The sequence below is a fragment of the Molothrus ater genome, chromosome 6, assembly GCF_012460135.2.
Source record: "Molothrus ater isolate BHLD 08-10-18 breed brown headed cowbird chromosome 6, BPBGC_Mater_1.1, whole genome shotgun sequence".
In the NCBI taxonomy this organism is placed as follows: domain Eukaryota; kingdom Metazoa; phylum Chordata; class Aves; order Passeriformes; family Icteridae; genus Molothrus; species Molothrus ater.
Genome location: NC_050483.2, coordinates 60,119,929 through 60,137,987, shown reverse-complemented (window position 1 = coordinate 60,137,987; position 18,059 = coordinate 60,119,929). Strand labels below are relative to the sequence as shown.

General features: G+C 45.0%; 1 protein-coding gene across 1 annotated transcript in view; it reads right to left on the bottom strand.

The window, feature by feature from the left end:
- Positions 1-1,593: 1,593 nt before the first annotated feature.
- The window catches only part of DDHD1 (DDHD domain containing 1), a 67,415-nt gene continuing 50,949 nt past the window's right edge, over positions 1,594-18,059 (bottom strand). The window contains exons 7-12 of the mRNA XM_036384670.2: positions 15,068-15,330; positions 13,652-13,727; positions 9,313-9,462; positions 7,368-7,620; positions 4,815-4,994; positions 1,594-2,690 (exon numbers count right to left, since the gene is read on the bottom strand). Coding sequence (XP_036240563.1) covers positions 2,509-2,690; positions 4,815-4,994; positions 7,368-7,620; positions 9,313-9,462; positions 13,652-13,727; positions 15,068-15,330 — 1,104 coding nt within the window. The 3' untranslated portion in view covers positions 1,594-2,508. The remainder of the gene's footprint in view (positions 2,691-4,814; positions 4,995-7,367; positions 7,621-9,312; positions 9,463-13,651; positions 13,728-15,067; positions 15,331-18,059) is intronic.

Genomic DNA, 18,059 nt, shown 5'->3' with positions numbered 1-18,059 from the left:
ATTTTTGGAGGATTAAAAAGATGAAAGGCCGTTTAACATCTCTGCATACAATTTAGAATGAGTCTCCATTGATTCTTTCAAGGTGTGTTTCATATTCAGAATTCAGCTTGGGAGATTAGTTGGTGGTCCAGGAAGTTGCTAATTAGGGCAGAATCACAAATAAACACACCCATCAAGTCAGGAAAAACACAAAGGGGTGATCAGGTATTGGCTCTCACTATCCCTTCTCCTTCCAGCAGTGAGATTCACTCCTCAGCTCTGCCTTCTCCCTGATTTTCCAAGGGGCACGGCACCTAAAAGTCGGATCTCCTCCCTTATATGGAGAGCAGGCAGCAAGTCCCAGCACGTCCTGAGGCCAGGGGAACAGCTATTCCATAAATCTGAAACATGTCCTGGACTACAGCAGGGTTTCCACAGACCACAAGAATTGCAGGAATTAACCCCTTTTGTTTACAGCCCTTAAAAAAGGATCCAGGGTGGATCCAGTGGTGGAAAGGGAGAAGGCAGCAGCACCACAACCCAGCTCAGAGCCCTGAAACACCAACCATGCACATTTGGAAACATTTTGCACGTTCTAAATATAAAAGGAGATTCTCCTTTTTGTGTTTTAAGTTGTCCTCATTAGGAGGGGTCGATTAAACAACTTATCTGGAGAGGCCAGTCCTGTAAACACCAGGCTGTTTGCTGGAGCAGAGGCTTCCTCCTCTCAGGGGGTCATTTTCCTTTCCTAGGATTGCTCCTCCACCAGGGTGAACAGGTCAGGCAGGAGCTCCAGTTCTCTGAGGCCAGATGGAATTTTTCACAGATCCACACTGAAGCAAGGTCCTTTCCACCAGCTGAGTGGTGGATATTGGTTCACTGCAGTGCTGTTTGTGTCATTCCCCTCCACTCCTCCCTTCCCTTCTTCTTTGTTTTTCCCCCTGCAGAATTGTTCCCAAATCCCTAACTGCAGCAGAGAATCCAAACTCCCAATTCTTTCACGTAAGGAGCAGCCCAAGTAAACAGAATTTGGGAGAAGAGCCACCCTCTCCCCCCAGGCAGGGAACTCTGGGCTTTCCACAGCTCCAGCCACTGTTCTGGGCTGATGCTGCCACATCTGTTTACACTGAGAACACAACACAGCCCGAGCTTTTTGCTATTTTACAATATTTTGCTATTTTAACTGAAGTTTAGGCTCTGCAGCTCCCACATGTGCCATCCAGATCATAAATACCTCAGGGAGAGGCAGCTCTGAGGGCAAATATCCAACACTCCTGCTCCAGAGCCTTGTTCTGAAATCTCAGCAATGACCCTCTGGTGTTTTATTTGGAGATTATTCCCTTTCATCCCAACACTTCCCTCTTGACTTCTGAATTAGTTTCAGATACAAACTTAATCTAAATGTTGGTATTCTCAGGCCTCACCAAGTTTATTTTATGGTGCCTCCCTCCCCCTGCACATAAATATACACATCCATATGTTTTTATACAAACACACACATGTATGGATTTAATTATGGTAAACAAAGGACAGCTGGGTCCTCTGCAAACCAATCTCCCTTGGAACCTGAAAAAGCAAAGGCACTTACCTCTGAGAAGAACGTGACAGATGCCATTTGTGTGAAACCACAAATATTTATTTTTAATGAAAAAATACTTAAAGTGTGCCACAGTGTCCATATATTCATTTGAATAGTAGTACAAAGATATGTATTTCTGAGAAAAAGTCTTAACGCTGTAGAAAATAAATGTGGTTCTTAAATTATGTCAAAAGAAATCAGTAAAAAAGTAATGTTTTATACACTGGAATAAAATGAAACAATTAGAGAGAATAATAAATTATAATTACAGTATTTCAAATATTTGCCTCATGCTTTTTTTTTATTTTTTCTTTTTTTTTTTTTCTGTTCAGCATTAGTTTCTAAATGTGTCACATAGGATAGGACCTCAGAAGCCAGCAGTCAGAATGGGCTTCCAATGTGGGGAAAATTTGATGTGGAGCTGAATAAAGTCCTGGAAAAATGACACCACTGCTTGTAATTCACAGGTACATAAAACATCAGCACATGGCAGGTTTAGGTTTGTACTGAACATGTATTTTTTTTTTTTGGTTAATGGAAATCAATTTAAGTTTGGTTTGTTGTTGGGTTTTTTTTTGTTTGTTTGTTTTTTTTAACCTACTAATTTTTTTAAAATATTTTAATGAACTAAACAGCAATTATGGTCATTAACAAGGATGTCACCCAAGCACAACTGCTCATGGGATGCTACAATGCTGTCTTGGCTCTTTGTACAGCCCATGTTGACAGGAATTTGGAACCCTTACAGGTCTAATTCAGCACTGCAAAACGTTGAAAACTATAAAGTGCTTTGAAATACAAATAACTTCTCCTCTTTAGAAATAGGAAAACCCCCCAAACATGCACTTAAACCTGAAACCTCCATGCCACAGGTCCTGCAGCTCTGCAGTCAAACATCTGCTTTGTGCCATTGGTTTTTAGAGTTTCCTCTCCCATCCTCAGTCCAGAATTCAAATAGTGTCCAAATTGGATTTGTCAGTCTCTTCTTGGTCTTGCTTGTACATGAAGGTGAGGAGGAAGAGGGCAATATCCAGAGATGACCAGTAAGCAGTGTGGGATGTGACTGCAGACCAGTATCTGCTCTCCACGAGGCCTTCCCTGAGCTCAAAGTCGATCCTGTGCTCCAGTTCCACTGGGAAATGAACAAGAAAAGGAACAAGAAAAGGAACAAGAGGGACGTCAGAGCTGCAAGAACACCGGAGTGTTTCGGGTTCTCATTATGGACAAACAACACACTCAACCTCTCTGTGTTCACAGGGCACTCAAACCAAGATTTAATAATATAGAAATACATTTTAATCCACCTCCTACATTTAGCACAAGCCTAAGAGTGGTGCTGTGTTCAGTTAAAAAAAAAAAAAAGGCAAAAAAAAGGAAACTAATCCTGCTCTTAGATGTCTTTTCTGAATGATTCTGTGATTCTCAAGTTGGGAAAAAACAGGTTTTTTTTCCAAGCAGCCGTTTTCCTTATAGTAACTCTATAAATATATTTATTTATACTTGTTATGATAACTACAGAGAAATATCCAGCAAATGCTGAGGCCCCACTAGGAAACTTTTGGAAATAAATGAATTTCTTGCATTTTTAGTTTCTATATAAGGAGACTACACTCAATACTACAAGCCCTTCCTGCAAAGTCACCCCTCCACAGCTCTGCCCTTTTAATATCCTGATTATTCCAAGTATATTTCAGCAGTTACCCTTTTACTTCAATGGCTGCTTTGATTAATGCCACATTCAAAGCAATTACCACTGCACTTGAACTGGGCCAACGTTAACCCATTGCTAAGGCACTTTGGCCGTCAGAAATAAAATGAAATAAAAAAGACCAAAAAAAATCTAAAAGCCTGCTGAGCTACAAAAGCCAAAGCCTCAGACTGAGTCAAAAATGCAGCCATTTATCAAAGGCAGTTTGAAGGAATTTGAATTCTTGGCTGAAGGAGCAGAGACAGGGGAGCATCGCACGAGCGCCGGCAGACACGGCCCAGATCTCCCTGACTCCCCAGGAGCATCTCCCCACTCTGCAGCAAGGACAGGGAGCCAGAGCCTTGGAACAGCAGCAGACAAGCAGAGTCATTTCCAAGAAGGAGAGTTTATCCAAAAAAACCCCAGTGGCTGTGCAGGAAGGCCACTCGGAGAGGCCGTTACGGGAGCTTGGGCGGGAGCCAAGCCCCAGCACAGCCCTCTGAGAGCAGAGCCTTGCTGGGGATTGCATCATTCAGCTCCCAGCCCTGCTCCACGTTCTCCTTCTATGGAGCAGGGATGGCTTTCCAGCAGGGAGGGATGTGGGATCCATGCAGGAAGCTCTCAGTGTGCCAGCCCCCCCCGAAATGACCCCCTTGGCAGCTCTGTCATGTTCCCTGTCCTGCTTCTCTACTTCCCTCACGTCTAACCCCAAGTTTCCTGCCCTCAAACACTGACTCAGACAGGTTATCTGTTGCAATTAGTATGAACAGACAGCAATCCATCATGTGAATGCTGTCACAGGACACTTGTGACTCCCTCAATTGCAAAAAAACCACCAAACCCCTGTGTCCTGCAGCAGTGCCAAGGGGGAGCTCAGAAATAAATCCAAGGATGAATTTCCTGAGAGGAAGGACCTATGCTTTTCAAAAAACCCAGCTGCTAAAATTGCACTTTCTGTCCTGAGCAGTTCAGATCAGGACAAGGGCAGCTTCTGTTCCCAGTCATACGTGTCCTAAAAGCCAGATTGCCTCAGAATGGGAAATATATGGGGGAATTGGGAGTTTAGGTGGGAGAAAAGGGTTTAAAATGTCAGAGGGCAAGGTTAAATTAGATACTGGGAAGAAATTCCTGGCTGGGAGGGTGGGGAGGCCCTGGCACAGGTGCCCAGAGCAGCTGTGGCTGCCCCTGGATCCCTGGCAGTGCCCAAGGCCAGGCTGGACAGGGCTTGGAGCAGCCTGGGATAGTGGAAGGTGTCCCTGCCATGGCAGGGGTGGGATGGGATGAGCTTTAAAGTCCTTTCCAATCCAACTCAGGAACAGAGTCACAGAATCCCAGGATGGTTTGGGTTGGAAAGGACCTCAAAGCCCATCCCATTCCACCCCTGCCATGGCAGGGACACCTTCCACTGTCCCAGGCTGCTCCAAGCCCTGTCCAAGCTGGCCTTGATACTCAACATTTATTACTTTATGGCAAACCCACAAGAGCAAACCCTCTCATGTGCAGTTATGGCATTTCCAGCCCCCCACCCCACTCTTGTTTCCTTGGATCCACAGGGTGGGCACCCCTCACCTGTGGGTTCGAGGAATCCCGAGCTGCTGTGTGGCAGAGGTGGGGTCCCAACAGTCGTGGCCTTCTTCTCATCCCCCTCAGGTCCATCTTTTCCTGTCTCCATGGTCTGGGGGGTGGCACTGGACCTGCCAAACCTGGAGAAGAGCATCCCACCGAGGCCCTTCCCGATGCTCGCAGCTCCTGCAGCCAGCACAGAGGGAAAAACACACCCAGGATGCATCAATCAAACTGAAAATTAACATCACTTACTAATTAAAGCCACTGCAAATTAAAGTCACTGCAGCACCCCTTGGAGCTGAGGGATGGGAAACACTCCTGGTGCTTTCCTAGGGTGGGAACATCTGACTGGAGTGGGCTCTGTTTATCCCCAAACTCATCTCATTACAGCAAAAGCTGTAATTTGGAAGCTGTGTTTAGGGGGGAAAAAATGCATGAAATACATCTGCAGAGAGAAATCTGGCACTTTGAAAGATGTGTTGTGGTTCCTCTTTCATAAATTCTAAGACTAAGACAAAAATGCTTTCTATCACATTTAAGGCATTTCGCTTCTTATTATTATAATATTCTTATTATTTCTTATATTCTTATTGTTTCTCTTAGGTCCACTGCCCTAACAGACCTTTAAAAATGTTACCTCATCCTTTAAAAGGACTATTTTGGTTGTTCAGGGACATAAAAGTTAAGAGTAGTTTTGTCCTGTTTTATCCTGACTCTGCTGCCACCTCATGGACAAGACATTGAAGTTACCATAGAAGCCCCCAAAAAAGGCACTCAGCTCTGAAATACCACAGATCTCTACTAGAGGAAAAACTGCTTTTATATTCTTATTTGATTGGGAAGACTCCTGGCACAAGGATTCTCCCAAATCCCACACAGAGAGCTGAAGAAAAGCCTTGAGTCAACAAAAACTGCAAGTGCATGATCAAGTGTAAGCTCCAGTGAAGGGAATTTAAGCTCACTTAAACCAGGGCTTATTTTGACTCTGAAAGCCAGAAAGGGGCAGACTTTATATTAAACCAGCCTGAATTTCCTATTGTAGAATCATGAGTTATAGGTAACTGTAATGGGTTACATGGTTTGATTTTTCTGCTATTGGCCAATACCAGAAAATGGAATCAGAAGACAAGCTTTAATCTAATTTTTTCCGCATGAAGCAGAGTGGAAATTGTTAAATCACCTGGATGTTACTTCAATAAGGCAGACAAAAATAAGGCAGCAATAGCCTGAACTAAATCATCTCCCCCAAGCTTTGACTCCAATGCACATAAACTGTTTTTTATTTCAAAGTAAATGTCAGCTGGGATTAAACCAAGCCAGACACCTACAGAACTCACTGAACCCATCCTCTGCCAGCAGGGATTTTGGGGGTTGGAGAAGATCTCAGAGGTCACTTCCAACCTCAGCCACTCTCTGATTCTGTGCAAGGGACAGGAACAGAATCATGGAATTGTTTGGGTTGGAAGGGATCTTAAAGCTCATCCAGTTTCAATTCCCTGCCATGGCAGGGACACCTTCCACTGTCCCAGGCTGCTCCAAGCCCTGTGCAACCTGGCCTTGGGCACTTCCAGGGATCCAGGGGCAGCCACAGCTTCTCTCAGGGCCTCCCCATCCTCACAGAGAATTCCCAGTTCCCAATCTCCCATCCATCCCTGCCCTCTGGCAGTGGAAGCCATTCCCTGTGTCCCGTCACTCCCCATTCCCTCTCCAGCTCTCCTGGAGCCCCTTGAGGCACTGGAAGGAGCTCCAAGGTCTCCCTGGATCCTTCTCTTCTCCAGGTGAGCACCTCCAGCTCCCATCCCATCTCCAGAGCTGTTTCCTTAGGACTGCACCCCAACCCCAGGGAGCAGCAAAGCTCCCCAAGGACCATCCCAGGGACAGAGGGGACATGATCTGTTGGAGCTCTGGATGCTGAGAATTTCAGACTTTCTGTGCTGACAGACTCTGACCCCCAAGAGAACACTGCACTGACCTGGGGCCTGGAGAAGCTTCCAAAATGGAATGACAGAACTGGGATTGTGGGTGTGGGGTTTGATTAGAAGTGGGTGATATCACAGGGAGAGTCTGGGGTTTTGGAAGAGTAATATATATAAAGCAAGATGGAGGTTTTAGGGTGGAGGTTGGTCCTTCCTCTTCACCTTCTTCTCAATGAGTTTGGGTGGTATTTGGCAATTGGACAGAAAAGTCCACAATGCAGACTAATCGAGTGATTAGTTGTTGGGTTAAAAATGAAAATAATTCAGGTGTCATTTCTTAATTGGCTAGTTTAGCCTTAAAAGACCTTGTATAGAAAGACATGTAGCCATTCTGCAGCTTGTTAGCAGGATGCTGCAGAACTCACCACTTGCAACACAGATAAGAAACAACAAACACCCAAGCCTGAACACGAAATACCATCCCAAGCCCCTTCCGCCCCGACCTAAACAGAGGCAGAAAAAGCAGCTACCCAAAAAAAAAAGCAGCTACCCAAAAAAAAAGCAGCTACCCCAAAAAAAAAGCAGCTACCCAGAATGCTGCCTGTCCCCTGCAGGCCAGGGGCAGGGGGGCATGCATTACCCAGGATGCTGGCTTTGCCAATGTTGGTGATGGACTCCCCGTAGTGGCGCCGCACCATCACCGGGGACGTGGTGGGGCTGGGCGCCGCCGAGGCGCTCTCGCTCTCCGGGGCTGAGGTAGCTTCTTTGCTGGGGTTGAGGAAACTTGGCTTCATGTGCTCGTAGGGGAGGGGGTTGGCTGTGTTGTACCAGTGGATCTGCACAGGTGAGATGTTGCTGTAGTGTTTCAGGATTAAGGGTTCTAATCTGTAGGCCTGGAAAGGGAATTCGGAGTGAAGGTCAATGCTTGGGAGGCCAGACTGGGAAAAAAAAAATGGGTTTTTTTTTTTCTATCCAGAGCTCCCTCCAACCTCAAATCCAGAATATCTCTCCTAAACAATGCCTAGGGGGTGACACAGTGGTGGGGTTACAGTGTAATTCACTTTTAGTTTCACTATCACTGTCATATTTTCTGGAAAAATCCCTTCCCCAGGATTTCTCTCCTGGCAAGCTGAGAAGCCTCAGAGAAAAATGAAAACAAGAATTATCTGATTTGCTTCTCCTGTGTTTTGCTACTTTGGAATGTGGTTTGGAGATTGTTTATCAACAGGTGATTGTTTGATTGGTTTCATGTGAATTGTTTTGACTTAATGACCAATCACAGTCAGGCTGTGTCGGGACTCTGCAAGGAGTCATGCGTTTTCATTATCATTCTTTGTAGCCTTTTGTCTGTATCCTTTCTCTATTCTTCAGTATAGTTTAGTACAGCATTCTTTCATATAATATAAGAGCATAAAATAATAAATTAGCCTTCCAAGAGCATGGAGTCAGATTCATCAATTTCCTTCCCTCAACGGGGACCCCAGAAGCCACCACAGTTTCACAGCCTGGACGATTTATCAGCTGCACAGTTGCCTGTGAGCTCACTTTTGCACATCTCTGCAACACCTCTATTACAACACTTGTACTACATGTTGTTACCAACACACAGGTTACTAACAGATGGTTTCACTGAGAGAACAAACTTCATGTAAAGTTAAGCTGATTCTAACACAATAAACAGGAATTGGCTACGTAAACATTCTGTTTGATGGCTCTTTGTTGATCCCTGTGCAAACCATGAGTTATGTTTATTTAAAAAATATTTTCCTATAGATTATTTATTTATCTTTGTCCACTCAGAAAAGCATCTTGCATTTCTTTATTTTAAAAACTCAGTGAAGTTACTATTTGCAGAGTGGAACCAATTGTCCCTGATAATGCAGGAAAATTCTGGAGTAGCTGGAGCTGAACGTGATCATGTTTGGACTGAAGTCAGAATATACTTAAATTCAGCTACTTTAAATAGGAAAGCATCCCCAAATTGCTGTTGTAGATTAAATTCCCAATCCAATTTGCATCAGAGAAGTTACCAAGGGGATGCAGATCAAAGGTCCAGTAACTGATTTGGTAACAGCCAACACTGGCTGCTGTGGAATAAGGAAAAAGACAAAGCTACACCAATAATCCTCTCCCAAATACTGTTTTTTAGTTGTACTTGTAGGATCCTCTGGGAAAAAAAGAAATCAGTCTTTGCTTTTCTGTATAATCTTGTAAACTGCTTGTGAAGCCTTTTTAAACAGCAAAAATATCTTTGGACAGATGATATTTTAATGGAAGCCAGGAAGTGAAAAACAAAATCCTTGTCTGAAAAAGGATTATTTCTTTGGGAAAAAAAAATCAGAATAATCCCAAATCTTTTGCTTATTAATAAGAAAAGAGAAGCAAAATATATGTTATTTATGGCAATTATTTGTAGGAAATGTAATTCTACAGTTCCAAACCCCAAGCCATTGTATAATAACCATGAACAAATAATCCTGTACTGGAACACACTCATGTTGAGTCACACACTTTGAAGATCCCACGTTATCCCAGAGCTCAAAACCAGGCAGGACAGAAGCTTGAGAGGGCAGTGAGAGGCTCACCACTGGATCTGTAGGATGGAAAATGTTCAACAGGCGGTTGCAGATGGCTCTGGGCAGGATGTGGTCCTGGCTGCCGCTGGTGCCTGGACGGATCCCACGCAGGGCCAGGAACACGGCCAGGGGGGATCCCATACAGAAGAAATTCTCAACCTGGGGAGAGGTTTCAGCCATGTTATAAGGATGGAATTGATGTTTCCTAACATTGGGTTTGGTTTCTCTCTCCATTTCTTGGTTTCAGCGGAGGGACTCAAAGTCTTGGTTGGTCCAAACAGGGAAGAACAACATAACGTCAATAAATGAGGGTTAAACTGCCCTTGGCTGCCTGTGGGGGTGCTAAAAGCAAAAATCAAGTTGGATATTTGAACTCAGAGAGGTCCACCAGCACTGGAAAGGATGGAGCAAGAATAGTTAGGGAGACACTAAAGCAAAAACAAAGCCTGGATGTGGCACTGGGTGCCAGAGTTTAGCTGAGGTGTTGGGGTTGGGTTGGACTCGATGATCTTGAAGGTCTCTTTCAACCCAGTCATTCTGTGAATTCTGTGAAATGAGTCTGATTTCTCCTGGAGCTTCCCAAAACTGCCAGACCTCCTCATTCTCATCCTAACCAAGTTCTCCATGATTTTCTTGCTACACACAGCTGGTGTTAAGTGAACAGAACGGTGCGTGTCCCCAGGGCCACCATGTCCCAGGAGCAGGCACAGCCCACTGGGACACTCTGATGTCACCCAAAGCTGCTGTGACCTTGCTCTCAAGTCCTGCCTCCAGCACAAACTCAGTAAATCTGAGCTGCCACATCTGAGAATCACTCGACCTGCATTTTGGGGTCATTACAACCAACCTGAGGTCAGGATTCAACTCTGACCCCCTCTACCAACCCTCAGACATCACCTCCTAAAACCATCAAATGGAAAACTCAGTGGTAAAAGACATTTCCCAAAGTCAAAATGACCTTTCAACCTTTATTTTCTTACTTGAAAATTTAATTTTACCATTGTCAAATGCTCAGCCAGCGAGAGAAATTGCTGAATTCTTGCTAAATGCACGTGGAGGATCCTTGGAATGCCATGTGCCTTCCCTGTATGTCAGCACATGGAATGAGGGCAGAGGAATAATGGTCCCTTTCATCTCTTGGATTCCAGTGCTGCACAAAACATTCCTCCTCCTCTGTCTTGGCACTGGTACCACCCCTCTTCCTTCCCAAAGAAGTCCCAGCTTGATGGAAAACAAAAAGCCAGACCTTCAGCATGGTTATTCCATGTCACATGTAGCACAGCACCGCTCTGTCATTAAAATTGTCACTTGGTGCAAAGCTCCTTTCCTTCCCCCAGCCCAAGTTTCACACAGATCTTGTGTTCTGGCAGCTTGGACAAAAAGCTTTTTCATCTCCAAGCACAACAGAAAGAGACATTCCCAGTGCAATCCTTTACATTGAATAAGTAACCTCTAGCCCTGTCCATCTGATAATCCTGTGTCAAGCACCTGAAAAGCACAATTATGGTTTTTCTGCTTTAGGGAGGAATCAGACAGTGCCTGCCAGGTTGCACTTAGCAGAGGACACTCTCAAGAGACTGGGAAAACCCTCAGGAGGTAACTGGTTTCAGTGGTTACAAGGTGTGTGGCTTTTGTCTCACTGCTGTCCCATCATTTCTATTGATAAACAGTGCTGGGGTCCCCATCCCTGTAGGGATTTAATGTGGATGTGGCACTTGGGGGCATGGTTTAGTGGTGGACAGGTCTTTTCCAACCTTAATTCTATGATTCTTAACCCCAAATCCTTTAATCTGTCAGTGCTGTTGCAAGGTGGCTGAAGATCAGGCTGCTGTATTATAAAACCCAGTGGGAATAGAAGATCGAAAATCTTTCTAGAAAATATTTATTAATTTTGGTTGTTCTCCTGCAATCAGGAGTGGGGCATTTTCCTGTAAATGTTAACAACACAGGAGATGTGTTTATGAAATGACCTTTGAGAGAACTCTCCTGGTTATGATTCATAAACAGAAGACTTAATGAATTTATTTGTATTTTAAGCAGAAGCTGAGCCAAGCAATCATCCATTCAAGTTAGCACTGCAGTATTTTCATAATTAAGTGAAGGAAAAAAAAAGCTGAATGAGTCAACAGAAGTGAGGCAGCAGAGCCCTTTTGTGCTGGGCACAAAGAACACGAGGCACAGGCTGGACCTTCCTGCAGAGGAGCTTCTGCAGCCTTGGCTGAGTGAGAATTGCTGAGGAACCCTGAAGTCTTTTGGGCCAGGACATTGCCAGGCCAGATTTAAATGGATTTCCATGTCAGCCCTAAGGAGCAGCTGAGGTACATCCTGCTCTCCTCTCCCTACCATGACTGAAATTCATCCTACAATAAAAAAATTCCCAATTTTCATACAGCAGAGGCATGCAGGGGGTGGTGTCACACCATTCCCCATGTTCCTATGATCTTCAACCCCTCACCCTCCAACTCCTCTTCCAAGGCTGGTGGGGAGAAGGCTGTGACTCTAAATCTTAAAATTACAACAAGGTGTTGGCTCTGCTTTTAACTCCCACTGCTCCTGTTGCTCCAGCAGGTAATTCTATTATCCCATCTGAGGACAAGCAGAGGTAAAGACAAAGATCCCTCTCCCTCAAGTTCCCACTCTGGTGGCTCTTACAATATTTTATTAGAGCACAACACACCCCATATCTTCATGTTTTGTGGGGTTTTTCCTCCCTGTGGAGTCAGTAATTTCATTTCCTTTAATATTAAGCATGAACCAAGCAAACTGCTGTATTTCTTCTTGCATTTGTCTTACAAAAAGCAACTCTGTGCTTGCTCAACATCAAGCACAACTCTCCCTCATGTGGCACCAGTGACTCTGTCCCATCCTGAGAACCCTGGTTTTTTTTCAGTGCATGGAAGGACTGACATGAAGAGCCAAGGGATGGGTGGGTGGTTTCTGAGCAAGGCTGTTCTCTTTCAACAAACCAGTCACCCTCAGTGAGCTGGACTGCTCTGCTGATGAGCAATCCTGTTCCAGCCACTCTGCTGAAATCCTCCCTTGCCATCATTTCCATGGAAAGCTTCTCCCTCTGGAGCTTTGCCTCAAGCCATGGGAGTCACCAGTGTGAGGTTCCACAGAAACAAAAAATCTCCCTGTCAGGAAGGGCAAGAAAAAGGATGAACTGCAGTGGAAATGCTGCCTGAAGATTACAGACCTATCTCATCAGTTTAGGTAGATAAAGTCCTCTTTATCTAAAGTTTCTGCCCCCTTTCTTTCTCCCTCTCCACCTAAAAAGCAACTGTCCAAAAAAGCCCTTCAGTTTCAAACCAAGTGAGTGAAGAATATTCTTTCCTAGAGCTGGGGGAGGACCAGCCTGACTTCAGCTTCCTTGATGGGAGAGATAATAGCCTGACACATGCTTTCAAGCACTGATGAAAAGGAGAAGGCTGTGACAACATGAATTATGGCTGGTTTCCTCTTTTTTTATGGCTCAACATTGACCTTGGCTTCCAGGAGCCCTTCTGAACTCGTAAGGAAAGAAAAATGGCAAATTAAGAAACAATAATCCATTTTATTCTCATCTATCATGTCACATTTTTATAGTTTAATACTTCAGGATGGAGTTGAGCAACTACAAAGTGTTGCACATCCCACCCAGGAGCTGGAAAAATGCCTTTTCCCAAAGATAAGGAATTCTAGCAATTTGTACAGCTGATTAGCAGGCAATCTGCTTCATGAGATTGAAAGTGTGCTAACTGTCAGAGCAGAATCATTTGGAAGGAAAATCCACTCCTGGAGGAAATTCAATCAGATTTGCTCAGAGATGTGACATGTTAGAAGGAGTCCCCAAGGAAGATGGATTATTCAATGGAGTAGAAGTAAAACTGTTTAAAATATGTGATTGATGTAACCTGCCAAATGGTTTTTACCTTCCCACAGAATTGTGGGTGTATAATAACTAGGTTTATGTATCAAAATTATTTATCATCTACATAGTCACATATATGTTTACATATCATTTCATATAAACATATATAACAGAATCCCAGAATGGTTTGGGTTGGAAGGGGCCTTTCAAAGCTCAGCTCATTCCAACCCCCTGCCATGGGCAGGGACACCTCCCACTACTAGACCAGGCTGCTCAAAATTTATTACAAATACAGAATTGCAATAAATAACCATAATCTATGAATACAACAACATTTTTACATATATGTACACACACTTCATCCAACATCCAAATTATTCTGCCAAAATCACGTCTAGGGACATGAGAAAAAATAAAAGTAAGCAGAATGACTCACACTGCAGGTGTATTTTTACAGCAAGCAGAAAAATCAGTAGAAACCTCTTAAAACATACATACCTTAAATTTTAAGACAGGTGGTTTTGATATGGTGGATGCCTTTAACTCATGTAATCTCTCTTCTATATCTCTCAACCTAGAAAATAGAGATCTTTCTGAGATCCAATAAAAAATGCAGCTTTAACCTCTCTGATCCAAACAGGCATTCCTGTGGGGTCCAACAGTTTTGTCTGCTGGGAAGAGAGAGGGATGGTGTCAGTATTTCCTGGAGCAGCCCAACTGATTAAGAATCAATGTCTGTCAAATCCTGTTTCTCTGGCCACAGAAGGAATCAATCCACACATGACAATTCCCCTGCTCGCCACCCCAAGCATCTGCCCACCCTCCTTGCTCAGGAGTAGCTGACTCACCTCCTGTTTCCTTGGTGATTTTGCAGCCAAATCACCTGCTTTATTTTGTTTTAAACCCCCCCCAAAACACAACAAAGCCACAGGAAATGGTCTGGGCATTATGGAGTTCTGTATGAAAGTGGAATTTCTGGAGGATGGTGTCCCACCCTTTCAACTGCCATGAAAAAAAGGTTGTTCACCTGCTTTTCTAGTTGGCCTGAATTAAAAAAGCAGCTACAATGTACAGCACACATATGGATGGGTAAAACTGTTCCCAGTCCCAGTGAATTCCAGAGGTTACAGGATGTCAGCAGTCTATTTTCCATCACTTCACACTGAAGGGACAGCCACTCACTCTGTGCACAAGTGCCAGTGTCAAATGACACTTGGGATTCTGTGGAAGCACTTCAGGGGATGCCTAAGGAGCTGGAGCAGAGTGTGAAAATGGCCATTTCTCCCTGATTATATGTTTGTGACATGCCTGAAGGGTCATCTTATCACTGCTACACTTCATTAGGTTTCTGAACTTCCCTTTTCTCAGAAATCCTGCACTGAGTCCAGCCCTGCAGCTGACAGAGACATCCTGCACCCATCCCTGGTGAGACACATCCTGATTGCCACCACAGCAGGGCTGCTGCTAAATTAATGCTTCCCAAGTACCACCAATACTCAGATTGGTTTCAGGCAGGAACCAAAGCCTGTGATTCATCATTTGTCATCTCCCACTGGAACAACTGAAGATGCTAATTTTAGATTCTCCAATGGGTGTCTCACAGCACCACAGTATCCCCAGCCCTGGAAATGCCCAAGGCCAGGTTGGATGAGACTTGGGAGCAACCTGGGATAGTGGAAGGTGTCCCTGCCCACGGCAGGGGGTTGGAGCTGGATGATCTTGAAGGTCCCTTCCAACCCAAACCGCTCCATGCGCCTGTGTGGACTGAGAGCTCCCACTGCTGTGTTTGGCATTATCACCCAGCCCCGGCAGAAGAACACCAAAGATAACAGCCCTGGAGGGTTCTGGAAACACCCAGAGGGTATCTCCAGGGCTGTGGTTATCTCCCCTGATCCCTGGGAGTGGGGGCATTACCGTTGTTTGGTTAGGTAAAGTTCCTCGAGCAGGCGCCGCTCCTCGTAGCTCATCCAACTCTCCTCCAGCTCCTCCTCCTCCTTCTGCAGCAGCTGCTCATAGAGCCTGACTGGATTCCAGCCAGTCATGATGTCATAGGTGATGACACAGCCCAGGGAGTGGGACACGATGGAGACCTTCCCTCCCTTCTCCTCGAACTCGGGATTCCGGGAGCAGAAGAGGGAGTAGAGGCGGTTCAGCTCCTGCTGCAGCCCCTTCACCAGCTGTGGCAAGAGGGCGAGGACAGAGGGTTTAGTATCCACATCTTGTTGCTCCTGTTGATGTTCAGGAATGTTCTCACCCCACACTGACCCATTGCTGTTAAATCAGGCCGGGAAGATGAGCTCAATCCCATGGCCAGCAGCAACTGCCTGGCTGATGGTCACTGGCTCCAGAGGCTCATCCCTCCTTCCAGAGCCACCAGGAGCCACCACACAGGACATGTGGGGACCCTAAAACTGCTGCACTGCACTGCCCAAGGCACCAAATTGAAATAAACACTTCAATAAATGAAACACTTCAACAGTTCAAACACTTCAAGCTGTGAAGTACTGAACAGAACACTCTGAGGTGAGCAACACCTGGTTTTCACTGGCACACCAGTGATTGTTGGCACGGTGGTATTTCCCCTCTTGCTGGATTCTCTTCCATTTTCTGCAGCACTGAGCACAAGAGCATTCCTCTTGTATCAAGGTTCAGCTCTTTTTTTAATTTAAGGAGGATGGAAGGAGCCTGAGCCACACATGACCTGGAATCAACTTGATGCCTTGTGCAGGCTGCCCTAGAGCAGAGGCTGGATGGAGTTCCAGAATAAAGCAGGGATTGATTCAAAGCATCTCCTCCATGCATCCACCTTGGGCAGCACCAGAGCCCAGCCAGGCCTGCACCCAAGATGAACCAAAATGGCCCCAAAATGCACGGCCGGGCACGGGGTCTCTCCCTGGGATCAGTTCTGCTCCATTTGCACCTTGCAGTTCATTGTCCCATTCCAGCTTTAGCCCCTGCAGTCCCACCCTGCTTGTTTTTCTCTCTCCAGCCCACGGTGTTTGTGCTCTTGGGCTGAGATTTGGATCATTTGTCCTTGGTGCCCAGCTGGAGCAGGAATTGTTTTGTCTCCCTGCTCTGTGCACAGAGCTCAGCATCCCCTGACATGGAGCCCAGACCCTCACACTGAAGCAGCACAGAATGTGAAAAATACAAAAACTAAAACCTGAGGCATCAGCCCAACCCATTTCACCACCTCCTAAGGCTTCTCCCACAGACTAAACAAGCTCAAATACCTCCCAGAAGAATCAATGAGGCAGCAGTGGATTGAGCTGATATTTTCCCTGTCAGCTGCTCTGCTCCTCCAGAGGGAGCAGGGAGATGCAGCACCTTTCCCTGTCTGTTTCTGAGCAGATCAAACACTGTAACAAAGGGAACAATTCCTATTTCTTCCAGAAAAGCTGCATCAAATCCCATCCTCCCAGCTGGCCTCTGTGCACAGAGCTCACCATCCCCTCATATGAAGCCCAGACCCACAAACTAAAGCAGCACAGAACCTGAAAAAATATAAAAACTAAAACCTGAGGCATCATACTCACATCTCTGCCATTACCTTGGCATCACCCTGCTAAACAGCTCATACCCCCTTCTCCCTTCATCCCTGTGAGCAACAGGGGACTGGGAAGAGAGAAAATCCATTCAAAGGGATGTGGTCAGACACTGCAGTGAGAGCCTGGATGGGTTCTGGGAAAATATCCTCAAATTGCTTTTGGGTCTCAGTAAAACAGGCTTGAACTCATCAAGCTTTTCATTCTCCTCCCCAGTGCCTGGCTGAAAGGAGAGGCAGCTTCCTGTCCTCCTTCCCTTCCTACACCTGCACCTGCTGGAAATTATTCCCAAGGAATCAGAATGAAATGATGCTGCTAAAAAATGAAAAGCCTCATCTCAGGTAAGAGGATGATACAGGAGGAAAAAAAGGCAAAAAAGAGACAAACAGAGGCAGAATTTGAACATTTGATATCAACAATGCTTAAAAAAAACAGTTTTCTGGTTATAGGTTTCTTGGAGGGATTTTTGGGGAAAAGCAGGAGTGCAACATGGTCCTTAAACATCACAGACCAATCCTATAGTACTACAGGAATAAATAAATATACAAATGTTGGTCCTATGTTCATGGAGTCTCTGAGAAGCTTATCTGCTCCAGACCCTACAGGATAAAAAGGTACAGCTTCCCAAAAAGTATTTTAGAGAGAAACACTGGAAACCATGAGATTTGGGAACTGGCCAACAAAAACCAACCAAACAACAACAACAAAACCAACAAAAAAAAAACCCAAAAAAACCAACCAACCTACCAAAAAACCACAAAAAACCCAAACAAAAAAAAAAACCCAAAAACCCAACAACAACAAAAAAATCAAGACAAAAAAACCAAAACAAAAAAACAAAAAAAACCCAACACCCCCAAACCAAACAAAAACAAACAAACAAAAAAAAAAAATCAGCTTTGCCTGTGAAACTCAGCATGGAAACTGAGCAATGCTTCCAGGCTGTGGCAGGGAGGAGGACAAACAAGGGAGTGCAAATCATTCCCTTGTTAGCAAGAGGAAATTAAAGCTATGGAACATATAATTTCAGCATGATTTTTCAAGAGCCTGAGTCATTACAGAATATAAATATGAATGGCACCAGAAGTGCCAGTGTTTGATACACATTTTACTGAGTGAGAAGCCACACAACAAACCCTGTGCCTGAAGCACTGGGAGATGATCAACAGAGCCCTGCAGCAGCTTGCAGAAAGGAGTCTCAGCACAGCCATTTTCAAGTAGTTTTGACTGTGATGCTGCCTCTTCTTCCATTTGGGTCTACACAGAGTCTGGGCACGAACTTCCACACACGAACAGGCAGAGCTGGAGCTGGAAATGTCAGTCAGGATGAGCTGTGGCTGGCTGGTATTGTCTCCATTTAA